Source organism: Podarcis cretensis (assembly GCF_951804945.1).
Source record: "Podarcis cretensis genome assembly, chromosome: 2".
In the NCBI taxonomy this organism is placed as follows: Eukaryota; Metazoa; Chordata; class Lepidosauria; order Squamata; family Lacertidae; genus Podarcis; species Podarcis cretensis.
This window is the reverse complement of record NC_137171.1, coordinates 62,460,003-62,487,860: the sequence shown is the minus strand read 5'-3', so window position 1 is coordinate 62,487,860 and position 27,858 is coordinate 62,460,003. Positions and strand designations below refer to the sequence as shown.

The 27,858-nt window shown below is 41.9% G+C and overlaps 1 protein-coding gene across 2 annotated transcripts; it reads right to left on the bottom strand.

Moving 5' to 3' along the window:
* Positions 1 to 258: 258 nt before the first annotated feature.
* On the bottom strand, positions 259 to 26,931 carry CANX (calnexin). 2 transcript variants are annotated; one of them, XM_079966481.1, is made up of 15 exons: positions 26,768 to 26,931; positions 19,466 to 19,657; positions 17,293 to 17,366; positions 16,469 to 16,527; positions 15,302 to 15,443; positions 14,606 to 14,687; positions 12,318 to 12,510; positions 11,865 to 12,054; positions 9,822 to 9,935; positions 7,263 to 7,419; positions 6,172 to 6,387; positions 4,751 to 4,870; positions 4,516 to 4,642; positions 4,235 to 4,350; positions 259 to 3,200 (listed from the first exon to the last, which is right to left on the bottom strand). In XM_079966481.1, the coding sequence occupies exons 2-15, from the start codon at positions 19,652 to 19,654 to the stop codon at positions 3,147 to 3,149; spliced, it is 1,833 nt and encodes a 610-aa protein (XP_079822607.1). In that variant the 5' UTR covers positions 19,655 to 19,657; positions 26,768 to 26,931; the 3' UTR covers positions 259 to 3,146. The 2 variants fall into 2 exon arrangements, with proteins under 2 accessions (XP_079822607.1, XP_079822606.1); XM_079966480.1 differs by lacking the exon at positions 26,768 to 26,931 and adding an exon at positions 26,231 to 26,255.
* Positions 26,932 to 27,858: the final 927 nt, after the last annotated feature.

Below are 27,858 nucleotides of genomic sequence, written 5' to 3'. Positions count from 1 at the left end.
ATTCAAGAAATGTTGCAATTCAGAGATTTTAAGACAGTTAAGCTTGGACTCAAGGTATTTCAGTAGCACATAAGAGAATGGAGAACATTTTACTGTTGTTCCTTTTGTATGACGGTAATGTCTTCCAGTACTTATTTTGTCTCTGGAAATCTTTGCCCCAAGAAGCCTAGATTTTTCTTTAGCATTTGCTGAATCCTCTGCCCTTAGATTAGCTGAATTTTAAAAGATAAAAATATACCAAACTAGACAGTAGAAAAATGGTGATTTAAGTTTCTTTATTAATCAGAGCAAGCTTACATTTGTTTATAACTTAACCAATATATTTATATGCATACCGCATCTTTAGATTTTTTAATAACAGTCAGGACTTTTTAAAGAAAGTCACAGTCTTGTTTAGCAACACTTAAGGGGTTTGCATCTGAAACTTGTATGGAGGCAATACTGGCATTTAGAAAACTATAGTGAAGAGAAGGCAGCAAGGTGCCAAGAAATTAGTCTAGCACCATATTTACTGCCACAGATTAAGTGGAACCAAGCACTGAAGATCCAAGATACCTTTCCCCATTCATGGCTAATTGCACAAGACTCCAGGCATCTGTAACATCCACATCTCAGTGGATTTTAACATCAGCATTTTAAAATTTAAGCAAGTTTGCAGTGTAAATATCCTATGAAAAACCACTTTTTCATTGTATAGCATTACCTTGCTTAAAATCATCTACCTTTTACTCAACACACTAATATAGATAGATCTGAAATTGCTTGAATGCAGTTTTATCTTTTACATAAAAAGCCAAACAGGTAGTCTAACATCCCATTAACCTTGAAGTCATCCTCTTTGAAAGGGAACCCTTTCCTTTAGAAGTCTTATCAAGGTACCAATGCAGTTTTAGGATTCAGCTTCTTCCCCACTATAAATTCATCTGTGTTGGCAATAAAAGATTTCCTACAGCTGAATGTTGTCTTCAAACAAACAAAAATAATCATCTTCAAGTCAGATAGAATAAGAACCTCAAATTATTTGGAAACTTCAACTTACTCCATAATATGCAAATTCGTGCTTTAATCTGAAATTGTTGATGGGGCAACCCTCTCGTGTGGAATATTTCTTAATATGGGTTGTTCACAATTACACACCAGGCTCAAAGTCTTTAAGCAGTACATTTAAAACAATTGATAAAAATGATGTAGTGCTTTGCAAATTTCACTGATATAAAAAAAGCCAAAAGATGCATACAGGCATGTTCTGAAGAGGTCCCACAAATGCCAAAAATATATTACTTTTAGCTTCAAATTAAGGATTGCCTTATGACTTTCATCAGAAAACTTCCCTCACAGTCTGGAGAAAGAGGAACACACCAGAAATAAAGAATAACTTAAGATTGTTCACATGACACACAGCATTAAATAAAGTATGTTACAATTAGCACAAACTGAGGTGTTGAATGGGGCACTGCAAGTCTACCATGTGAGGGGGAAACGACAGAAGAGGCAGCTATGGAAGCAATTTCTTTTATCAGCTGCCTAAACAACTAAAATGAGTTAATTAAGCCTGTGAACTCTGTAGCCTCCAATGAGAACAGCAACACTATTGAGGAAAAACAAACAAACCAGGTGCCAGGAAGCATACCTGAAAAGCATATATGGAAATTTGAATGTGAAAATCATACCTTAAAGAAGCAAAACCTCTGTGACTTTGAGAACCTCTTATCCACACATAAAAATCTGGAGTGTTTCTATTCAGTGCACATACAGTAGTTTTGCCCAAAAGCTTATTTACTTTCTTCCCAACCCCCTAGTCTTCCAATACAACAGCACAGAATTACATTTTATCTTTAGAGGCAGAGTGTGTATTCCACAAAAAAGGGATTACAATTGCTAGATACAAAATACAACACATTTTTAAAAAATTTATTCAGCTGGAATTGGAACCCCCTACATTAACAATATAGTTTGATACATGAAGAGCAGATTTAGTCTCAAAATGGTACATATACCCGGGAAGCTTTCACATGCTCCTTCCTTAGCCGCAAAATACTGACATCTGCTTTTGGTGCAAATCTTTAGATTGGCTTGCCTTTGCTTCATCTCTGCGCATGAATGTACATACAATGGCAATAATGAGAATGTTAGCAACACTGTACTATCCACAGTGTTTGGACCCCAGAAAGTAGTTCAACCTTTGAGATTAAAAACACACATCACAAACAGATTTAATGAACTGAGCATATGCATTCTATAGCAGCTAAGCTGCATTCTGAACAAACTGCATAGCAGCAGCAGAAGCTAGAACAGGAGGAATTAGTTTTAAAACCATCGGGGGGGGGGAATTGTTTAAAAAAGAACAAAAAACAAAATAAAAAAACAAAACATCATGAAAATAAATTCTATACTGAAAAGAATTCCAAGGGCTAAATCCAGTCTCAGTCTTAGTAACCTAAACCAGAACTTACTCTCAAATTCAAGTTGATTATGAATACTGTTTTCACTGGGCAGAACCCATGACCAATATATGTATTTCATGGCCTCATTATGCCCTTACTCCAATAAGAAGGAAAGTTATTTAAGCACTTGATAATAGTTTCTTGAAATGGATTTGAGCTCTCTTTCTCCTAGCTGACTGAAGTACAAGTTTTAACATAACTGACCAGCATACTTTGACATGATCAAACTAAGGGAACTGTGATGTATAAGTATGTTCATTTTGGTTAGAGAAAAAAGAAAAATAAGAAAAATAAACATAAAAATTGTATACCAAGCAATTTTCTAAGGTTTGCTGTTCATTTCCATTGATAGATTAATACATTAAGTTGAGCCAAGGTTTTGAGACTGGCAATTCTATCATTCTATTCAAAAACAAAAATTTTCAAAACAAAAAAATGTTAGTTATTGTAACATTCCAGAAATTCTTAGCTGGGTTGTGTTAAATGCATTCTTTTTCTATAGGAATACTCTATTTAAAAACACAATTGCGAATATTTTACTGCTAACACTCATTTACACTGGAGAGCATTTGACAGGAACCTGTGGAGGGTGAAGTCTGAGGTTGGTTTTTTTTTATTATTTGAGTTTCAGCAAAAGGTATCCAAGGTCCTCTCCCAAAACCATGTTGGGGAAAATTAATCAGATCAAGTTTTTAGGATATTTCAATCTCTTCTTGGTTTTCTGTTTCTGGGGGATCTATTCACAGTTTCCTCCTCCTGTAAAGGTAAAAGAACACAACTCTTACATAAATATGAAGTCACTTCCTGTGTTCAATTTCCTCTTAGCTTTAGAAAGCAACGAGAAAGTATCTTTGAAGTTATTCACTGGGATTTGAACAAAACATTAGGAAGAACTTCTGGAAGATATGAACTGTTCATTCCAACAGACATACAGACAACACTTCCACATAAATACATTAGAACCAAGAAGAAAAAGAAAAACATTTAAAGCTTATGTTCTTCAATTGAACTGTAATGCCTTCCCCCGAAAAAAAATATTGAGCAGCTGTGATTGGTTGGCATAATGTCTATGATAGTGGATTATCCAACAGAAAGCAGCCATGGAAGAAAGTTGTCTGATCACCTTAAAATAGTGGTTCTCCATCTTTCTTTTTGATGCTGTAGTGTTGGATTTCCTGTACTAGCGAGCAGGTTGCACTAGGATCAAGGATGCAGAATCTGTGGCCCTCTAGATATTGATGGATTACAGCTCCTATGACAATTGGTGCTGATGGCAGTGGTGGAGCTTCATGCTCCGACACCAGGGGGTGGGGCAGAGAGCAAGTGGGGGCGGGGCACGCTGCCTGCAGGGGCGTGGCACCCAGTGCGGGCCGGAGGGCAGCCGCAATGGCACCCCAATGGGATCGCGCTGCCAGGGGTGGTGCGCTCCCTCCGCACTTCTCTTCCTCCGCCAGCGGCTGATGGGTGTTGAGTCCAACAACTTCTAGAGGGCCATGAATTCTTCAACCCTGGACTAGGATCCACTTATTTAAACTACAATACACATATCAACGGAACTGTGTTTATCCCATTCGCACAAGTTTTTAAAAATTATTTGAAGGTTACTTTGGCTTTTCAGAATTCACAAAACTGATTCCCCAGGTTATGAAGTGAAATGATCCCATCAACTGATGGCACTGAGGTTGCAATTCATATTTAGGAAGCACTGCATTGCTGGCTGCTCTTATAAACAGGTTACCACCTCCAGGCTTGCTCTAGTGCAACACTTTGCAATTAAAAAAACCCCTTACCTCTGTAATAGGTTTGCTATCTTCTTCATCTTCGTCTTCTTCCTCCTCCTCCTCCTCCTCTTCCTCCTCCTCTTGACTAGCACTTCCTGCATCACCATCACCTCTCTGCTTTTCTTCTGAAGTGTGTAAAAAGGTTTTATTACTATTATTTACAGGATACTTGTGTTTTTTGCTGCCTACTCTCCAATTCAACATTAGGCTTCAAATTTTAAAATATGTAACTTTATAAGGATAAAGCTTTAGTGGTTTTGGGACTAGTGAATATCATCAACTTTGCTTACCTGGCTTTTCTTCATGTATTTCTTCTGCTTCTGCTTCTCCCTTGTCTTTTTCCTCCACTTTCTCTTCCTCATTTACATCTGGCTGAGGAGCATCAGTCTTTTTGTACTCTGCAGCACTTGGCTGTTTCTGAAACAGTTGTAGGAATTCCACAAGTAAGTTTCTCAGAGACTATTCACTTCCAATTCCAATCCTACTCAACATACTTTTGAAACCAGTTGTTTCCAAAACACACACCTTTCCAGAGCAGCAGAAGAGGACAACAAGAAACACAGGCAAAGCCACAGTAAGGATGTAGACTACCCAAAGCCAGGGACGCTCTTCAGCAGCTGCCATCATCTGACCCACAACACCGGGCTGGAAGACAAATCAAAATCTATGAAGTTCTCTGTACTTAGCAGTGATTATGAGGCAATATAGCTGCCCAAGAGATCTAACAATCACCCAACCATGGAATTTTGTCCCCCCTCCAAGCCAAAAAGCCCAGGAAAACCCAGAAAAGAAGCTATGTGATCTGTCCAATCACACCTCCCCATTCTTCAGCCAACCAGCAAAAGGTAAACAAAGAAGTAAAAAATGCTCTCTATTCAAATGTCTGAATCTGCAGTGTGCATAGCAAGGTTTGGGTACTAATTCCTCATGTTTCGATATGAATGTTCGCATAGGGAACATTTGTAAAGTGGGATATGTGTGTTTATTAACTCAAAAAAGACGTACAAATCTGTTAATGACCAAAGAACAGAAAGAGGTTTGGAGTATAGGTAAGACTGAGGCAGTGTTAGTAGGTTGTTCCCTAGACCGGATGGGTGGGAGATCACCTGTTCTTGATGGGGTTACACTTCCTCTGAAGGAGCAGGTTTATAGTTTGGAGGTACTCCTGGATCCTTTGATGTCACTTGAGGCTCAGGTGGCCTCTGTGGCGCAGAGTGCCTTCCATCAGCTTTGGCTGGGGGTCCAGCTAAACTGGACAGGGGTAGCCCAACTACTGTTGTCTATTCTCTGGTAATCTCAAAGTTAGATAACTGCAATACATTATACGTAGGGCTGCCTCTGAAAACAGTTTGGAAACTTCAGCTAGTGCAGAATTCAGCAGCCAGGTTGCTCACCGAACTAAGACGGTGTGCGCATATTACACCGATCGTGGTCCGACTGCACTGGCTACCAATTAGTTTCCGGGCCCAATTCAAAGTGCTTGTTTTGACCTATAAAGCCTTAAAGCGGCTCACGACCACAATACATCAATGACCACCTCTTTCCATACTCAGACCCTGAGATCATATTCTGAGGCCCTTCTTCATGTGCCTCCTCCACAAGAGGTCTGGAGGGTGGCAACACGAGAACGGGCTCCGCGTCTGCGGAATGCTCTCCCCAGGGAGGTTCACCTGGCACCTTCATTATACACCTTTAGACACCAGGCAAAAACGTTTCTCTTTAACCAAGCTTTGGTTGGTTGACATCCTATGCCCTTTTAAAATGTGTTGAAGGGGTTATTGGGTTGTCCTTGTTTTTATTTTGATTATGTATTTTGCGGCTTTATATTCCGATTTTATCCTGAAACCTGTGGGTATAGGGCAGTATACAAATTTAATTAAATAACAACATTTGGATTCTAGTCTGTTATCCTGCTTGTTGTCAGAAACAAAGCTTTTATTTCTCACCTCAGCAGCGCCATCAGCTGCCTTCTTCAGACCCCATCCATCATTACCCCAGTCATCTGCCACTGCCCGATCTGTACAGATGAGGAAATTATCAAATAATATGTCAGAGGTCATAGACCACAACTCAAGCCCAAGAGCAGCAAAGGGGGTCATCCTGAAAGGTTCCAAGTCTTCAAAGAAATCTGGGTTTGGAATCTTTCTTGGCTTCCAGATGCCCTGATGAAGAAACAGAACAATTAGAACACAATAATTCATTTTAATGACCCTTCAGAGATTTCTGAACAGATTAGAATACTTCATTTTATTCTTGGCTTATATTCACAATCTTATTGAACATCTATATATACAATGTACTGTTATTTCCCTTTGTTTCTTGTTTTGCTATTTTCCCCACTTCTGCAGCAGCTGTCTGTCCACAGAGCAATGGCAGAGCACATGCTGTGTATGGAGAAAATCCCAGGTTCAGCTTTTCACATCTCCAGGAAGCAGGGTTGTGAAAGACCACTGCCTAGATCCTGTAGATAGAAACTCTCTTATATGGAGATAGATACAGGTCTAAATTCAAATAAGGGCTTTGTGTATGTATGTGTGTGTTGTTGTTTTTTAACCCACTTCGCTTCCTTTCCTGGAAAATTCAGGCACACATCAGTAAAACATTGTTGGAAGTATTTTAATTCTATCCTGCTCTTAGACTACGACATGTAACGGCTGTATTTGCACATAATGATACCCCAAGCTTGTTTAGCCAAAATGATTTTCATTTGCTCTATGCCTTATGCCTCTGTATCTTGGCAAGTTTTTTGTGTGGCATAGCCAAACAATCCATGGGTAAGTGAGGCTCTTTGGTTTGGACAAAACACCAAACCATAGTTTTAAAATGCTATATTTTATTAGCCAATAAACCACTGCACACTGTGGTTTATTGATGTACTAGATTCAGAAATCAACTCTGGCTAAACAAACCATGACTCTGTGTTATGTGTTAACCAGATCATAGTTTAGTCTTAAATAGCTGAAAAAAGTAGCAGAATACAAAGAATGTACCCTGAAATAGGAGTATGAAATATAATTTGTAATACTAGATAATTTACCTGGTAGTTAGGGTTATCGATCATGGGTGCTTTCCATTTGCCTTTATAGTTGGGATTGTCAATTGTGGGACGTTGCCAAGCACCACAACCAGGGGCAGATTCACATTTGGGATTTGCAATCTGAGGTGCCTCCCACTCTCCATCCATATCTTCATCCCTGAAAAAAGTAACACTGTTTTAGGACTCCATTTACTTTTTAACAAGAAATTTAAAAGGTCTCTGACCTATGGTAGAAATTTTGATCTAGAAATAATTATCAGTGTTGAAAATCAAAATGATTACACTAATTATGCTAGAATTCCTTACCTTAGCATAATCAAATAAATTCAAAATTTAAGCAAATTCATTTTACAATCAACTTGTGTTAACAATTCAGAAAATGTGTAATTTAGCTTATTTCCACTATTTAAAGACCCCCTTTTGCCAATATACACTATTTAATAAAATGAAAACACAGAAGTGAAAACCTATGTTCATTAAAAAGCACAGCATAAGCACATTAAACTGGAACAGCAACAAACACCTCTGATCCAGAGCAAGCTAATCAAATCCACTGTAAAGCTTGGGTGAACAGAAATCTTTTCCCATGACAATGGGAACACGTCAACTAGACAGCCAACTGTGCCTCCAGGGAATGAGTCCTAAAGGCAGGGAACAACCCTCAAGAAGGCGCAACCATTGAGGGAATGGAGAGTAAAGCCTCCTATGCTGAACTCAATGCCCAGGCAGGCTGGTATGCAAAGAGCTGCTCCATCAGATTTCACCAATGCATTCTGCACTAGCTGCAATTTCCAGAAAGCGTTCATCAAGGATAACCCTAGGAACAGCACATTAGAGTAGTTGAGATAGGTGGCTGCCAGAGCATGCAAGACTGTGGCGAGGCTATCCAAAACCAAGAATGACTGTAGCCAACAAACCAGCTACTCCTCACCACTGAAGCTACTTGGGCCTCCAATTAGAGAGACGACTCACGTAGCATTCCCAGGCTATGAACCTACTCTTTCAAGAAGGAGTCAGACTCAATCCAGAACAGGCCATTAATTTCCCAGATCTGGGAGCTACTGCAGAAATAAGTTACAGCCAGAACTTGACTGGGACTACAACACTTTCAGAGTTACTCTGACTAGATCTACCTGCAGGTTAGCATCTCCCACCACCAAGTTATCAAATGAGCAACCTAGAGTAATTTTTGCCTTTACATGCAGCCAGTAAATTCAGGCAGAAGGCTGTATTCAGCCAACACTCACTACCTCTCATATAACACCCACCAGTAAGGACATGTAAACTCCTACCCCCAAGTTACCACTCAACAACAGGCAAGTCATGTGTCTCACTCTGCCTCACTGGCTGCATCAGGTAACCAAATGCCCAATTCCAACACCACTTCCACCTCTAAAAATATATATATTCCACCCATCTGGTCTAGCAAACCACCCACTAACAATGCCTCTAAGCTGGTGAGATACAAGTAATGTTACAAAGCTTATAGGTTTTGCTCAACTACTGAATTCCTCTAATACTCTGAGTTTTCTCTCACCCTAGCTAATACAAAATTTGGGAATACATGAAATTTCACAACTTGCTTGCACCTTTCTTTGTGTGAGGAACACAATGCTGATCACACTATCTGTAAAGCCATTCACAGTTATCTTTCTTTCTTGATTAATCTTATCAACAGCTGCTTAGAGCAATCTCTTCATCAGCCAAAGTCTTAAAGCTGTTATGCAACCTCCAGCTTTGATTGAACAATAGACTTTGATTGCATCAACTTGTGCATTTGAAAGAAAGTCTTTTAAGAAACAAATCCAAGAACTTCTGGCTTCGGCCAGTCAGGGCAAGAAGTCACAAGTCTACTATAATCAAATATTAATTCAGATCCATACTCCTGAACTCCTCATTCTGTTTTCTTTGTGCTGCTCATCTAAAAGAGTTCCAACTGTAACCATGACTAGATGGGCTCGAACTAACTACACATCATGTCTTCCAGCAGTGATCATATATAATATGAGCGTGTCACAGCAACTCCCATGTAAGTCATTCATACAAAATGACAAACATCAACCTGCTCGTTTGCTGACTATCTGGACTATCATTTCAGTCAAAGAATGGGTACAGACCAAGGGTTCATGCAATCCAGCCTTCCCCTGTAGTTCAGAAGAGCTGATGGGCAGCAGTTTGGGGAACACTGGACTAAGCAGCAGCTTTCCAGAAAGCCCACAGCAGCACATTAAGGCAACAGCTCTCACCTGCTTTTGAAAGTGGCAAACAAGCCAAGTGTCTGTCTTAGACCAGTAACAGAATTGTGTTTTTCAATCAGTGAAAAAAATGAAACTGGACACAGAATACATTGAAGTATATCAGGCTATGTTCCACACATACAACTAGATGCCAAGTAGACATATTAAACACAAAACAGAACAGAAGTTTAAGTACTACACATCTGGAAATATTAGTTGTGGTTACTGAAATGCTCACAAAAAAACCCCTATTTTAAGGATCACCAGCAGAGTTACTATTTTAGTTTGAAGACATTGCAAAGTGGAATCAGGGTTAACTTACCAATCTTCTGGTTTCTCTGCATCAGGATCAGCTACATATTCTGGTTCATCATCTAGCCAACCTTCTGGCTTCACAGCATCCTCATCTGGAATCTTAGCAGGAGCATCCTCATCCCTAAAAGATGGAAGAAACCATTAACACTTTCAGGGAGCATGTTGCTCCAGGCCTGTAGATGTTGGGACCTTCTAGGTCATTTCTGGGTGCAACTCAATGAGTGAATCACCTTACTGTCCCCAACAATTTAAAAGAAGGGTATCTTTGATCCTGCCCATCTCTTGTGGTCAGCTGGAGAGACCCACCTGCATGACCACAGCTGGTAACAAGATAAGGGGCATAAAGACTTCTTTAGGCAAGCTTTGGTTTGCCTTCTGTTTAGTCTTTCATTTCCAAGTTATTTCACTCTGTTATATCTTTTACAATTGTAATAATTGTGATGCTACTGTATCATTTATTTTTTTTAGGGTATCATAAGCTATTTGGAGCACTGTGACAGAGCATGAGAAGTATGGTTAACAAAATAAGGCCTTGCTACTAGAGAACACCAGCCATCCTCCATTTTGTCCCCACTCTCAACTTGTTCCTCAGGTCTCCAGTTGTCTGTAGCTAGCAAGCCAGGAGAGGGTGTGCCTGAAGAACCAGCCACCGCCATCTACTGACAGGGAAAAGAGATCATACTGGCTCTCCTTGCCTGAGGCTACGGAGCTCTTTAAAAAGGTGAAGGTAAAGGACCCCTGACCGTTAAGTCCAGTCACAAACGACTCTGGGGTTGCGGTGCTCATCTCGCTTTAGTGGCTGATGGAGCCGGCGTTTGTCCGCAGACTCCCCCCCCCCCCCCGGTCATGTGGCCAGCATGACTAAGCAGCTTCTGGCGAAACCAGAGCAGTGCACAGAAATGCCATTTACCTGCCTGCCGGAGTGGTACCTATTTATCTACTTGCACTTTGATGTGCTTTCAAACTGCTAGGTGGGCAGGAGCTGGGACTGAGCAATGGGAGCTCACCTTGTCGCAGGGATTCGAACCGCCGACCTTCCGATCGGCAAGCCCTAGGCTCTGTGGTTTAGACCACAGCGCTACCCGCGTCCCCAGAAGCTCTTAGATAACATAAAATGCAACCAGGACATGCTTTAATTAATTAATTGACTATTCAGAGCCATGGGTTTTGGTGTGTCATTCCAACTTGCATCCAACACCCACATTCAGGGTCAAGTACAATTCACAGTCACCCTCCTTCCTCTTTTGTTCATCAGGAGAAAGAAAAACCTATTAGTTGCCACCCGCCACCCTTCCCTCCTCAGAAAAGTAGGCAAAAATCAAGGAGGCTCCAAAAAACCTGTGACAAAAGTTTTCATCTCTTCACAAAAAAAAAGGGGGGGTGACTGATCCACTGGGACCAAGCCAGGCCAAACAAGCTTGTGAACAAGTTAACAGGCTGGCAGTTGGACTTAATGCTATGTTTTTGTTACTATCACTCTCACTTCGCTAAGGATTTGGAAGCAACACAGAAGAATTGGCCTTGCAAAACTCCCTTCCAAGTTATGTCATCAGCAAGTGAAAGCATAGCAGTGTTACAGATGGTGACATGAGAGGTAAAATGTGGTGCCATAAACCTGGTTCTTCCAGTCTCTAGCAACTGCTTCCAATTCATCCCCCTCTCAGGTGCTAAGTTGAGCTACATGCTGGCATCCCCTGAGCCAGAAAAGCAGGGCGATCAGCAGCAGCTAGCTCAAGGCCTTTCAAACAGCACAGACTGCAGAAAAGACACAGACTTCAGCTGATCTGTGACTGAAACTGCAGAACAATAGTCAGACCAACTCCCCTCAGCCCATTTCTAACCTTCCTGAGGTTCAACCACAATCTAGTCTCTGCCCAATGCTCACGCAGATATATGGGAATGTAATTAAGGATTACCTAGAAAACCAGAGAATACACTAGAAAAACTACACTCCAGTTACTTCCCTTTATGCTTCTTTTCATGCCACTCTCAGAAAAAGCTGTTGGAGCAAGCTTCTCCCAAGGTTCCTTAAATTTCAACAGCTACTCACCAATCATCTGGTTTAACAGCATCTGGGTCTGGAATCTTAGCTCTCTCATCCCAATCCTCTGGTTTCTGGTCATTTGGGTCCTCTATCTCTCGTGGCGGATTCACGGCAGGGGTCATATCAGAAAGAAGATTCCCACTGTTTACAACAGTTTGATCAACCAGGATTTCAAAGCTGTTGTCTGGGTTCAGAACTAGGATGACCAAGGAAAATAAAGTTAACTTCAATACTTTTGAGAAGAACCTATAAAAATATAGGTTCAAGAAGGTCCATTTCCCTGCTTTATAGTCTACTCTTCTCCTGCAGGAAGTTGTTCTATCGTTAAAGGTTTCTTACACAGGAAATAAAATAAACTCTTCGCTTCCTGCTTTACAATACACTCCATTGTTGCAAACAGCCTCTCCCACATTCTGCACTAGACTTTCACATAGAAATCCAAATATGTGGTTGCTTTACCCAGTGTATAAAGATGAGTCTTCTTATCAGTAAAGTAATTCTTCAAATCAGCATCAGGACGCTTTGCATGCTTCTCCTCATACATGCCCGTTTTGGGGCTCTTGTGCCGGAAGATGAAGTGCAATTTATAGTCTTCTCCACATTTGTCGGGGCCAAACATAATGGTATAGGGAGTCTTGTCATGGAATTGATCCTTAAAAATATAAATATGGCCCAAGCTTCAAACACACAGCATAAGTTAACTTTCAGGACAAGCTCCTAAGCTACATCTTATGAACACTTTGATTCTACAAATCTAGAAATCAATAACCTCTGTATAAGCAGACTTACATCAACCAAAATTGTAAAAGTCTAGAAAAATAAGGCTTTTCTTGTTAGGAGTATTAATAGTGCAATTCAGGAACCTGAAGTTTCAAAAACTGTTGTTAACACTGCACCAACCAACTTATAAGTCATGGATGCTTAGTCAAAAAGCGAAATTCATGCTACCAATTCAAGGGCATTTTTCATGGTATTAGCATATGAGATGTATGAAATGTGCCATCTAGAGTAATCCAAAAGGCAAGGAATTAATAATTTTTCAGCAAACACATACTTGGTAGACCGCAGAAATCATGAGAATAATGATAGACCCACAAACTGCTCTAACTGTAGATAAGTAGGCCAGCAGACTACTCTTACAACCACAACTAGTCCTTGAACATACTCCGTTTGGAAGTGAAGTCCAAAGGTGTGCTCACATTACTGCCTTAGAGTGCAGTGACATTCTCCCTCCCCCGCCCATGCACTTCTTTGCTCCCCCCCCCCCCCGATGTTCACATCAGTGTGGTTTCATTACTGTCAGGTTCTCTGTTTGTGTACGCACGAGGGCACATTGAGGGTGGGAAGGTGGAGATGTATTTACTCTATTCAAAGAAAGGTGTGCACACCTTAACTACAGACAAATTAGGAATGACTTAAGGATTCCAAACAGTCTGAAGCTGGTTGGAGAAACAATGCATCAAATAGTAGTATTTTATAACCAAGTACAGGATATGTATTTTGGATAAAAATCATATCCCAGCACTGGAAACACAGTAAGTGCACAGTAAACATACCGTATTTTTCGCTCTATAACACGCACCTGACCATAACACGCACGTAGTTTTTAGAGGAGGAAAACAAGGAAAAAAATATTCTGAATCAAATGTTGTACTAAACTATTTAATAAACAACCGGTATATCAGAATCATATTACAACCATGTAAAGTGAACAGCAGTCAACAGTAGCATTAAGAACCATCATCACTGTCATTAACAAATGAAGAGAGAATTTTAGGTTCGAGTACTCTTCTAGTCTTCTGTGAATATTTGAGGGAGTCATCCTCCCCCCATGCCGATGGGCATTGCCATTCATATAAGGTACCAGTGTGCATGCACTTTGTCTTGAGATCATTGCAGTCTGTGAGATGGGGCTTACCTGTACCTGCCCCCCCCTGATATTTTATTGAAGTTGGAAGAGGGAGGGAGAGCTTACATTTGTCCTAGGCAAAGCAGCCAACTCCTATGGGCCTAGGTGCCTTCACCCCCCCCATTAAATATTTGAGGGAGTCACCCCCCACCCCCCATTGTGGTATGTGAGGTGGGGCTTACCTGGCTGCCCCCCAATATTGTTTGAAGTTGGAAGAGGAAGGGAGGGAGGGAAGGAAGAGAGAGGGGGAACTCACATTTGTGCAGCTGCCTTGCCTTGAACGGGAGCAAAAAGAGGAGGAGGAGACACAGGGACACGAGCCTTGTAAGCCGCTTTGTTTGAATTTACCGGTGAGGTGCTGGGGGATGGACTGAAGGGGATGCCCTCTTTGTCCCTCCTTCCGGCTCATTGTAAAGAAAGCAGAGCCGCTTACATGTGTGTAAGGGAGAGCCATAGAGCAGGCAAACACTGAGAATCTGAATGCGCTCAGCTGTGCCGGCTTCCCTCCCAGCGACGGAGGAGGAGAGGAGAGGCTGCCGAAAAGCCATAGAGTAGGCAAGCCAGCAAGCAGGCAGAGAGGCTGTGCTCAGCTGTGCCGGCTTCCCTCCCAGCGACGGAGGAGGAAAGGAGAGGCTGCCGAAAAGCCAGCAAGAGCGGCTCCTCCCGCCTGCATTCGCTCCATAACACGCACACACATTTCCCTTTATCTTTTAGGGGGGGAAAACTGCGTGTTATGGTCCGAAAAGTATGGTAGTTGTGGATACAGCCCAACACACATTAGGAGCTAAAACTCAGAAGGCAACGGCTGTATGAATGAAACTGGAAGACAGTCACTTACCAGGTTCAGCTCACGAGTTTTCGAAAGCAGCTTTACATAAGCACCACCACACTCAATTCCATTCTGGAAGTTGACTTCATACCTAAGTTAGTTTGGAATATAAAATAATACTCTCATTTTAAAAAGAAAACCCACCTCATTTTTTCCTGAAGACAATGACTCATTTCAAACAAGAACCACATCCTCCTTTCACAACTGAGACGGCATTTTCCTCGTCTCACCTCATATGCTTCAATTCTTTCTTTGGTGCAACTCAATTCAGAAATGGAACCCCACTTTTAAGCCATGTTTTTCAATTCTGGCTGGCAACAAATCATAATTTCCCCAATTCATGTATCACAGCACATACTGGTTTGCTCAAAGCACCAAATGAAAGACAGATCTAGAGTGGAAATCCAAAGCAAGTCCCCAACTGCCAAACCATGTTTTGAACATTACAAGTGAAGCAAGCTTATAGTCCAGATTGTGAGGAAGGCAAGACATTTTGACTTTGGTTATGAAAAAAAGCCCATGGCAGTTTCTATCCATTGTACAGAATCGTCAGATTTTGCTGTGAACTGGCAGAACCTGCTTCCACAGAGCTCAGTCCTTATAGGCCAATATACAATACAGTGAGTGTGTGCATTTCCACTGAACTTAACTGCTCAGTGTACACACCCATTCATTGCTAGATAGAAAATAAAAAGGATCACTTACTGTACAATGAGGGGCTTGGTGTCGAAGACAAAGGGTTTGGTGAGTTTGGCAGAGATTGCATGATGCTTAGCTCGAGAAACCAGCACAAGTCCTTTATCCCCTGGTAGTTTAGTATCCTTCATTTCCTGCACTTCCCATTTGCCTATTAAGAAACAGGACAAGACATCAGGAAGCCCATTGCTGTTTTAATACTCTATTCATAAGAAATCGCACACCATGTCATTTCTACTCACCATATTTACAGCCAAACTTTCATTGCACAAAATATCTACCACTTTTAGAACCCATATGCACAATTCAGCTACCACTGACTGCAATAAATTACAGCTCTAGTTTATGAGAAAATACAACCTTCCACAACACACAAGGAACTTTGCTCAGGAGAGCCACTCATTCACAACACTGCCTAACTGCAACCTAAAAATAAACAAGATTCTATACACATGAAAATGAAATTGTTAGAATCAGGTATGTGCCAAGTGTTATAAATGCTAGCTTTATGCCGTGTGTTTTTCACATGAGTGCTGTTGAATAGTTCACAGAAATGTTTAAATGCTCTCCCAGAACTCTGGCCCAGATCTTACTGATGAAGTCAATCTGTATCAGGTCTGTACAGTTTTGCAAGTGGGGGCTCATTTGACTGAGTGTTCTTCCATACAAAAAACCCATTTCTTCCACAGAAAAAAACATTTTAGGAATAAGGCTAGATGGTTTCTATGTGGAAAATATTTTTATTTTATTTTTGTATCGGGATGCATGCAATCACAGTCCAGATGTAGGTTTATCATCTCTGTGAGAACTAGGCCACTAGTGCCACAGCAAGACAAAGGTTTAATTGAGATTTAGTCACATTTGAATCTTAGAATTGTAGAGATGGAAGGGACCACAGTGATCATCTAGTCGAACCCCCTGCACTGCAGGAATTTTTCTCCCAACGTGGGACTCGAACCCACAACCCTGAGATTAAGATCTATTACCCACCCTTCACCATAAAGTCCCATGGCATATGATAACAATATAAACAATTGTTATAAAAACAAATAAAAAAGTTCTAAACAAAAATACCATCCAGTACTGGGAGGAGGCTGGGCCAGTTAAAGTAGTTGTGCTAAACTACTAACCCCAGTCATTGCATGCAGTGAAGACCAAGCAAAGCATTATACTCACCATCGTATTTGGCTATTTCATCATCTATATCATCCTTCTTAGCTTTAGATAGAACCCACCTAAAATTTAAAAACAGGTTTTTTTGTTTTTTATTTAAAGCATCCCCCCCCCCCCCACTCTTCAGCCAAAAAAGTTCCCAGAGTGGCTAACAAGTGATCATTAACAAGCAAGCCAGTCCCTGCCCTCAGGTTTACAATCTAAAAAACATAGCAAAAAAGGAGAAGGGGGGAAAGAAGGGTAAAGGAAGACAAGCAAACTGAGGCACCAGATATGAGAGCGTTGCATAGCTTAAATGTGTTTAAACACCTTTTTATCTTCTGTAATTACATAATTTAGTGAATTAGTATGTCTTGCAACAAATTCAATAAATATGCATATTACCACATGTCCATATTTAAGTCTAAGAACTTGCAACTGAATGGCTCACTGCTAACAAACTGCTGGCTCTGTGATTGGTGCACTATAATTAAGATATACTTTGGTAGAGATGTAAGGCAGGGCCTTCTGTTTCAACACCTAGGCTTTGAAATGCCATGCCCTAAGACACACATCTTCAACCTTTTTAGACCCAGGACCTGCTTTTAATCCTCACATGCATCTGAGGACCCGCTTCTTAATCTTTTACCATGTATCTGCATGGTAGTGCACTGTGATTATTGGTTGCTGCCAAGTACCTGTGTACATTTTGCTTTGACTTTGTTTAGAATTGCTTTTTTGTTATGTGAATTACTCATACTGAGGCAAAAGGGATATAAATGTTTTTAATGCACACAACAGAAACATCTCTCTGTAAATCTACTAACACCTCTTGGGCTTAAACTTACCCTTCTAAAGTTCCTTTATCGAAGTTCTCAGCAAAATAAACGTCTCCTGTTGGGACTGGGGCCTTATAGGTAACCTGATTGAGAAAGATGTCCGATATACCTTGATAAGTGATATCTTGAACAATATTATAAATCAATTCATATTATTTATGATCAAGTAGAATTGACAAATATGCTTTTGGGTACACAATGCACTCGTTCTGACAGCACAAGTATTTCCGTTAGTGCAATAAAACTCCCCCCCCCTCCAAATTGGCTCTGAAGGGTTGGGGTAACCTCCTGAACAGATTTAGGGTGGGGGAAAAGGGGAGGCAGGAGAAGTTCTGTGGCATGGGCAAAAGTCCTTGTGCTAATGGAACATATTTTATATATATATATATATATAATATTTATTAATAGTTTTTTTTAAAAAAATATAACATAATAAACAAAACATACAAAAAAATCACATTTCATAACATATTTTCTTATCCTTTTTGGACTTCCTCACATCTCCCTCTCCTACGTTCCAAAATATAAAAATTAATTCAGCAATTTATCACCTTGTCCCCACCTTATCTAATTTTCCAATGTTATATCTTAAATTTTAGATATATTCATTTGACTTTTTAAAACTTTTTAGTTTAGCCTGATCATTATCTAAAAATTGATTTTTAATGGAACATATTGGATACTGCCCATAGTTTGTATGTTAACATCCCAAACTATTCCACTTCCTACTGAACAGCAGAATTACTGAAACAGCTCTTCACTGGAAAGAACACTACAAATAATGGTTTAGAAATCTGAACTCATTGCTTTACTCTACTTCTTATTGCAGATTCCAACCTTAGGGCGTAGTGTAGCACTACACTAGCAATTCATAGGATACTAGTGAATGAAATATTAGAACTACCACAAGAGGGTGTCCCTCTCCCCTTGCACCATCCCCAAATCTGCTCTGGAGTTTTGGTGGAATTTAGGGGGCATGCGGGAGGATAAATCTTTGTGCTGATGAAATGTTCTCTTCAGCACTATGATGAACGCAACCCATGGCTCAATTTTCATGTTCCTTCCGCCTTAAAGATCTAGGAGCCCAGAAGGCAAACATGAGAGAGCTAGGCATACAGTCATACCTTGTGTTGCATTAGGTACATGTCGCGTCTTTTCAGCTTGCAAATTCGGCAAACCCAGGTTTCACCGCGTGCGCACATGCAGAAGCGTTTTGCGCACTTTGCGCATGCGCAGAAGCACCGCTCTAGTTGCGGACTATTTGAGGTGCGAATGGCACCCCAGAATGGATCATGTCCGCAACTAGAAGTACCACTGTACAACACAAAGGTATGTTGCATTGCTATAATGTCTTGGTATAGTTCTATGGTGGTGACATAAACTGCTAATATAGATGTATTACTGTTTCCAAGTATGACTAATTCCAATGTACATGATGCTACTTTCCCACTGGTATCATCTGTATCACATTCACATGTCGACAAAGCCTGCTGTGTCCAATTTCCACATTAATCTGCACAGAATTTAATTAATCTGCACCAGATTTAAACAGATGTTTTTGAATGCGTTCTCACTAAATAAGCATTTCTAAGTATATGTGCATTTTTATATGCAGTCTGGTTTGTTTTTAGGCCCAACTACATCACACAAGGAAAACTATCTTCTGATCCACACAGTCATCCAGAAGACATTGAATGGATCAGTTCAAACTAGAACTCAAAAGAATAAGTTCCCCAAGCATCCCTATTTACTAACACCACAGCAGTCAATGTAGTGCCCGCCAGATATAGCAGACTACAATTCCCATCATTCCTTACCTTTGGCTATTTTGGCTGGGACTGTTGGGAGATGCAGTCCAAAACATATAGATAGCACCACATGGGCTTTCCTTACACTACACCCATGCAAACAGCACAAAGCTTTAAACAACAGGAGAAGCCTCTCTGGACAGTGCAGCAACTTAAGTTTGGATGCAGGAATTTTCCACATCTTTTCAAGAAGCAAGTTCTAGCAGCCAAAGGAAAGCAACAACTTGGAAGAGTGCACCCCACTCAGATAATGGGCCGGTTAAAATTAGAATTATAGCTAGAAAGCTGCAGACCTGGTCCAATCATCAGAATGAAGGAACTTGCTAATAATTTCTTTCTGGAGATCTACACTTGAATTAAGTATTCAAACAAACCTTAGGGAGTGGGGGTGGAGTGCTCGCTTCATGCTTCAACTCTTCTACCTCTTCAACGCCATCATCAAGGTCATCTTCAATATCTATTACGTCGTCATCATCATGATCGTGATCGTGAGTTTCATGTGCCAGGATAGCAGAGGCTCCAGCTAACAGCAATGCTGCACACAGCAACCACTTCTGCTTCATGGTCTACGCATAAGGGTAAAAAATGAGCATGAAATATCACTACGCCTACCAGCAAAGGAAAGGGCTAATCAACATAAATCAACATATATGCACACTATTAGGCATATGCTACCAAAATGGTTCTCTGTTCATCACTAGGTCCCAGCCAATACATGCACAAAAATGCTATTTAATGGTGTAGACCTGTGGTTTTCAACTTTATGAGTCCCCAGTTCCCTTAACCAATTACTCCCCTGTGGGATACCTGGTAAAATCCTGTGTTGTTTTGTAATTTAGCCGTTCTGCCTATCATTTTTTTAAGGCTTAAAAATTGAACAGTAGAGCTTTGAAAAGACTTTTTTAAAAAATTGAGTCATTCATTGCCCTGCTAAATGTTGTTTTTTGTAAGGTGGCACCCAGTAAAATAAAACTGAAACAGGATTATTAAACAGCCCCAACTGGCAGCAATTTAGGGCATGAAAATGAAAAGGCACTCTGCACATACTCTGAGACACCCTTCCCCTTCCTGTATGACATCAGGTGTCCCAAGGGTGGACCACAAATATCAGGAAGGAGAGGCTACTGTATCCAAACAACACACACACATACCCCGCCCAAGTGAGGGGCTGTTGCCATGGGACAGCACACGGAACCCCCACCCAAGAGGAAACAGGAAGCAGTCCCCATAGCAACCACCCCCTTCCTTATTTGGCTTTGAAGGTCACTCAGGAACTTTGCCTTGCCATGTTCTAACTCCTGACTGGCTTCTTCACTAGCTCAAGCTTCTCGCCACAGCTCCCATGCTGAAAACACACGCTTCCAGTATGAAATGGTTACTTCTGGCGTGTAATAGTGACATAGACAAGCACAGGAGGAGGAAAAAGGTAAAGTATCAGTGCTGGTTCCATGGAGGCACAACTTCCTGGTTCCTTTTAATACTAACTACTACAGGAGCTCCTCCCCATCCCTTCACTTCAAATAATGAAGAGATTTATCACAACCAAACAGGTAAAACTTGTAGAGAGGCTTGCAAAAGCTAATGCAGTATGAATGAGTCAGAACTAGCAGCAAGAACACCATACTAGAAACAAGCATATCAATTTCTCTAAGTTTCATAACTGAAACTTAAAAAAGGAAAAAAAGCTTTTGGTGGCTGTTCCAGTCTTATGAGCAAACCTGCATTTTATACAAAGTTCCATTTTGTCTCCTTTTCATGTTTTGTTTTCATGCTATTGTCATAGATGTAGACACAAGTCATAGATGTAGACACAAGTCAAGTGCCAAATGCGCACATTGATATTCTGTGAGCAGAGGCAGAGGGAGGTCCTGGTCAGATGGTCTTACCTCTGGGCCAATGAAAATCTCTGCCTACTGCTACATAAACATTTATTTCCAACCTTCAGGGGTGACTAGTTTCTTTTTTTGTCCAAGGGCAGTATTCAATGATGGCCAACCTCAGTGGACAACCACAAGCCAGGTGCACATGGCCAAACAGAAAGCAGACACCCACCTACACACTTCGATATATACAATACATATTGCCACACTAGCAACATCAATAGCTGAAAGGAATTGCCCCAGCACTTGTTTCCATCATGCTCCCTTGCTCTACTGAGAGTACCAGTTATGGTGAAAAACACAGATAGAGCAGTGGTGAGTCTCTCTTCCTCCAGCTTCCCCGTGGTGGTGCAGAACAGCCTGCTATCATTGAAAGCAGATTGGAGTGCTCAGAAAAAAGGAAGGAGTATACCAGAATACTAGTGAAACACTGGAATAGATCAGAGTGCCTCTTCCTGTTCCCAGAGGGTTCCTGATTGTTCGTCATGGTGGCAGATTGTTCTACACCACCATAGCTGAAGCTACCACTGAAAATACCACCACCAGTCTATTTCTAGGATTCCAGAAAAGAGGGCCATTTAAAAGCATGACAAATATCATACATAGGAGAGAATGGGACATTAGTACATCTCTCCCCCCCAAAACCAGAGCTTTTTTTGAGAGGTTATTTCTGAAAAAACAAGGAAGTTAATACAGTGGATGCTCAGGTTGCGAACGTGATCTGTGTGGGATGCACGTTCGCAACCTGCAGCATTCGCAACCCACGTCTGCGCATGCGCGGGTTGCAATTCGGCATTTCTGTGCAAAGCGCAGTTTTGCGCTACCGCGCATGCGTGACCGCTGAAACCCGGAAGTAACCCATTCCAGTACTTCCAGGTTTCGGCAGTCCGCAACCTGAAGGGGCTGTAATCTGAGGTATGACTGTATTTGGTGCACATTTATTAGACCACCATATATTAGAAGATTTTAAAATGACACATTTTTGCACTCAGCCCAAATTTGGAAGTGATGGGTAAGACACGGGGGTTGGCATCTTTCCCATTAGCCAGTCCATGTCCAGCAACAAACAGCTCCTTCCAACTCCACATTCTGGAGGGAACAGCCTGGATGTTGATCATTTCACCAAGTGCTAGGGAACAGAAGAGACTGCCATGCACTCTCATGTATCTTATATCATACATTTGTTAAGATTTCTAGTGTTCTAAACTGTTTCCAGAGCCTATTATTATTATTAAATTAAATTTGTATACTACCCCATACCCACAGGTCTCAGCTGAAAAGGGGCGTAGGATTCCAATACTTCCTAAGAAGTCCAAAATCAAGCGCAAAGGAAGCTACAGACATATGCTTGCAGACCGGTTCACTGGAATGACAACATTTTTGTTTTGTTTAATATTATATAAACATTTTGTTTATATAATAAATACAAAGATGCTTGGGACACAGTCTTATCCCAAAATGTTTAGCCTACATTAGTGAGAATTCTGCTACAGAGAAAGCTGTAATACACAAAATCCAAGACCTTAGTACTATGGAAGTCTGGGTCTTTCTTAGGTCTTGCAGTCAAAACTTGGACATGACCCCAACATTCTAGCACAGAGCAAGCCAAATTGTAGAGGTGATATAATCCTAGGGATGTACAACTTTTGTTGCCTCTTCACTCAGACTATGTCTTATATGGAGGGGGGAGAACATCCAAAAATGGATAGCTGAGATGCACATTTGCTTCCAGAATGCAAGTACGCACTTAGCTCAAGTACACCTACAGGACAGTGATGCTTAGTCAACACCTCAGTTGAAACTGAATACAGGAAAACCTGGAGATTTCTGTCTTTTAAATGTATTCTGCTACACTCCCTTCATATTCTGATTTGTGGATATTACTACCAAGTGTTTGTTTTCCTATCTACGACAGTCCTGCTGATTAATTTGGCTTTCCAGCAAATTCTGCTTTGTAAACAGATTGTTTCTACTGTGATGAGCATTTGTCGCCTGCAGAAGAAAAGCAAATTAGTCTGCTCAAGTGGTAACCAACACTTCTGTCCTTCTGCCATTAGAAAAATAGCCTTATAAGCAAAACGAACCAAGGCCTACACAGCAAGCAGGTTAATTTGCTTTTAGCATTTAATTCAGGGTACTAACTACAAAGTGGATCAGGGTATGTGTAGCTCCTACAGAACTAGAGGTAATTGACAGTTTTAATTTGAGTGATAGAACCTTTCTCTTCAGAATCAATATGCCTCTGAATATCAAACGCTGAGGATAAATAGGAAAGGGCTAGTCTTCATATTCTGATTCTAAGTATGCCATAGGCACATGGCTGGCTGTTGCGGAGGGGGGGGGGACCAATTCTTACAAGACCTTTTAGAGGATCAAGTTTCCAAGAAGAATTCTTGACTTTTTTTAATCTCCTTATAACTTGGCAAACACTGGAAGTTTTTAGAATACACACATGAATATTTAACATCCAAGTGATCCCTTTTCTATATATCTTCTATAACTTGTCTTGAAGTAATTAAAGCAAATACTATTATGTTGTGCACACCAAGCACTAATTGTTAAAGGTTATTAAGAGTACATGGGAAAGCGTTTGCAGATTGCTCTATCTGTTCTTTTGAGAAAAGCTGTATGTTTGCAAATACATTACAAATGGGATTTGTGAGCTACCATGTACAGTAGTGCCTTTTCAGGTTTAGCTGAAACAGTTCACAGCTACTGAAGAGAGTACAGTTGTTGGTATCTGAATGTGTGTATTACCGCTCACAGAAATAGAATGTGAAGTTAGTAACACACTGGGAGGTTCTGTGCTGAGAACAGTGTGATAAAATAGAGCAACATAAAGTACTTTGACATAACATGAAACCAGGAGGCAGAAGAAAACAGCTGGACAAATTTATCTTCTTTGAATCAAAATTTTTCTATTAATACAGTATCTCATGGGGGGTGTAGTTTTTTAGTTTTTAGCCTCGTCTGCCCTAGTCCTAGTGAAAAAAATGAGAACACTTCTGGCATTATTATTATTAAACCCATATAAATTCTCTCACGTAACTCTCACCTTTATTAAAATTTGGTGCAGCAGTAGCGAGTCAGTTAAAATTGTTTTACAGGCCAGATTTTACCCAGTACAATGGTACCTCGGGTTACATACGCTTCAGGTTACATACTCCGCTAACCCAAAAATAGTACCTCGAGTTAAGAACTTTGCTTCAGGATGAGAACAGAAATCATGCTCTGGCAGCGCAGCGTCAGCAGGAGGCCCCATTAGCTAAAGTGGTGCTTTAGGTTAAGAACAGTTTCAGGTTAAGAATGGACCTCCGGAACGAATTAAGTACTTAGGTACCACTGTACTAATAATGCCTAACCCCTTACCCAGGGTTACAGAGGATATTAGGTTCCACATTGAGTGTATTTCTTAGATCAAACTAGGCTGACTAGCAGGGAGAGATTTCATTCAAGTTTGCACTCCACTGAACTAAATCCATGGTTCACTAACTGTGACCTGAGCCTCCATAAATAACAATAAACAGTTGTTAAGGGAGGTACAGTTCACTATATCTGTGGCTAGCATTCGAAATTCACCATGCACCAGGTACATTTTGCACATGGCTATCGGCCACTTGTGACTAAGTTGCCTCAGGATGTTGCCTGAGATCTCCACCATCTGGAGGTGCATACCTGGGGATCGTTGGATCAGGACTCTCTTTACACACTAGCAATGAATCCTGTACAATTCTATCCATTGTATTTTATCTGCACAATCAGAATGAATTTCAGGAACCAAAAAGTCATATTGAAAAATGACTTCTGTCTGGCACAAAAATGGCAACTAGGCATCGCATTTTGGCGACTGTAACCCTGGTTTAGGAAGCCATTTGGCACCAAGCTTATATATCTGAGTTTCTTTGGGGGGGAAAAAGGGGGGGAGATACACATAATCTATTTTAAGATCGAGCTTCATGGTTGAGGTGCCACAGAGGGCCTCCAAAATGCAAATTCCAAGCTACTGTTCTCCCTTCCAGCTTTGGAGCCTGCAGCACCAGTCTTGAAGGAGAGCAGCAGCCCTTAGAACTACATCACAGAAGATTAGAAGGGTGCCAATAGCAGCTGCCCCTTGATGTCTCCTAAGAGGGAGGGCAAGAAGGGAAAATTAGTTTGAGTGAACAGTGGGGGAGCAATGTAGGAAGGAAACAGAGTCAGACTCACCCACTGTACGTCCCTTTACATACAAATCAGCTTTTAGTTATTTTAGGACACCACACCCACCAGTTAACTTAACTCCATACCAAATAAAGGCAGTGAATCGTGTTTAAGGCAACACCTAAACCTCTCTTAATATATATAGGAAATTTCTGTCATTTTCAGTTCATCATAATAGAAACAAGTAATTGTTACTACTTGTGCCAATATAATACCCCAATACTTCCCCCCTTAGTATTGTGTGAACTGCAATAAGTTACTACACTAAAGCAACCTGCTAACTTTCATGTGCATGTTACCCATTTGAAGTTCAAGGCCTCTATAGTTTAGAGCATTCCTTACTCTCCCTTTGCAGTTCACCTTTGTCCTCTTTCTGCTTTCACATGGCACATTGCAAAATTATCACTTCCTTCTTCACACCAGACAGGACTTTTGCCCTTATCTTCTTTGACTACCCAATTCCAGTAAAAAAAAAAAAAATCACATTCAAGCAACTGTTGCCAGTAATCTATATTAAGTACAAGCCAGTCTTAAGACTTAATTTTAACTTCAATTATTTTATGTTGCACATTTCCCTGCCCACGCAATTATTTCCAGAATATGTGTCCCGGGAGCCCTGGTACTGTGCATAAGTAGTTCAGCAGTAAAATAGCTTAAATTCCAGTTTTGAGAATGCCTACTAGAAAATATGCAGCAACAAAATGTGCAAGACCGTTTCCAAGTCATCAATCCATTCAAACGTCACCATACATGACTTATACTCCATTTTATTAAACTGGCCTGTGCCAAGTCCACTCCCATGCCCCATGTTCTTTCCTCATGTGAAAAACCGCCACAAAATAGTCACAAAGTCACGCATACTCTTTAAACCCAACAGGGGGCAGGGAGGGTTCCTGCGGTGAGGGCCGCGCTACCTCTCCCACAACCGCCACATTTTTCCCTTCTTCCTTTTCTGATATTCAAGAATACGCGACGTGAGAAACTGTGGGCCCCGTGTCCCCAGCCCAGTCGGAGAAGGCGCCCCCCCAAAAAAACTCCCAAGGCATGACCGCGCAGACCTACCAAGTGATTAGTCATACCGCGCATGTGCTACTCGCGAGCAGGTCTCACGGCGTTGCCACAGCATGACCTAACGGGGAAGGCCCGACTTCCCCACTCGCGGTGCGCCTGCGACACCTCTCCTTCCCCTGCACCCCCCCACCAAAAAAAGGAGAGAAAACCCCAGCAGGCCAGGCCTGGCTGCTCCTGGCGGGCCCTTGCCCCCACCAAAAGACTCAACCGCCCAGACTTTGCGGACCCACCGCATCAATACCCACCCCACAACCTGGCCAGACACTTTAGGCCTTACTGGCCCCTCCCCCGTCACTCTCATCTCCCCTCTTTTCAGCCCCACGGTCCACTCCCCCTCCCTGCATGCAATGGTACAACCCACCCCTCACCGCCCTCCCTGGGGTCAACGTGCCCCCCTCCAGAGTCCCGGCATTCTCTTCGCGGGCGAGTGAGGGGCTGCCCACCAAAAGGCTTCTTCTATTCTAGCCTGTCCGATTCCAAGGATGGTTTCATTTTTTGAGGGGGGGGGACACAGACTGGAACGCTCACCTCTCGGCGCACCCCACCCGCCGAAGCACTCGGTTGTAGTAGCCCCAGCGGCTCCTGTCACGTGCCCCTCAGGAGAGTGAGTGAGAGAGAGAAAGAGAGAGAGTCGGCGCCGCCAGCCGCCCACCCACTCCGCCGCCTCTCTTCCCAGCCCGAGCTCCGCCTCCGACGCTCGGGTGCTTCCCTACCCCATTGATTCCGGCGGGTACTAACTTCCCGCCCTTGGATTCACGCCTGGATCCTATTGGCCGGGAGGGCATGTCACTTACCGAGGCTCTCGCCTTCAGCCACGTCCCTACGGCGCTGCCCTTCGTGGAGCGTCCCCATTGGCTCCCCCGTCTCGGCACGAAGACTCCGCGGATTGGGCGGCAGAGGCGGGGAAGGCGGGTATGTAGCGTGAATCGGATCCCGATTCATTCTTTAAAGAGACAGTGGGCTTGCTTAGACTTAGAGGGAAGCGCTTTTTGCGTTCGGGGCGGAATGTAGTCTCGCGCGTCGTCCCGAGAGGTCCGAAGCGAGGCGTAGTTTGGGGCGCCTTTTTAAAACGGGCACCGAGCGTTTTTGGAGGCAGTGACAGAGAAGTGCTCTTTGAATGAAGTGGAAAGACTATGAGGGAGGGAGGCAGGTAGCAGTGGTCTGTATTTCTACACCTGTTCAGCCTGCAGCATGTAAGGCAGGCATAGGCAGACTCCGGCCCTCCAGATGTTTGGGACTACAATTCCCATTATCCCTGACCACTGGTCCTGTTAGCTAGGAATGATGGGAATTGCAGTCCCAAAAACCTGGAGGGCCGGAGTTTGTCTATGCCTGATATAAGGCCTCGCTCATGCGCTATAGGACGGAACCGGCATTACCATAGGTGCCACAAAATACCCGCATTTGTAAGAACTCTGTCCTTCGGCAGCACCTGCACTTCATTTTTTTTTTTAGTAATGTTTATTAAGTTTTCAACAAGAAAAAGGTTACAAAACAATAAAAGGAAAACAAAAAGTACAAAAACCAAAAGTAGACATATAAAGAAAAAAAAGGGGGGGAAAGAAAATCCCTCTTTCTGGTATCTTACCACTCGTTTACTTATTTTCATGACTTCCTCA

Excerpts from the sequence above, each read along its gene's own strand:
- CANX (XM_079966480.1), bottom strand. The coding sequence starts at position 26,254 with ATGCGCGGTATGACTAATCACTTG. Across the intron at positions 19,658-26,230 it reads GCGGTATGACTAATCACTTG|ACCATGAAGCAGAAGTGGTT; the intron begins GTAGGTCTGCGC and ends CCTTATGCGTAG. Across the intron at positions 7,420-9,821 it reads GCAGAGAAACCAGAAGATTG|GGATGAAGATATGGATGGAG; the intron begins GTAAGTTAACCC and ends TACTTTTTTCAG.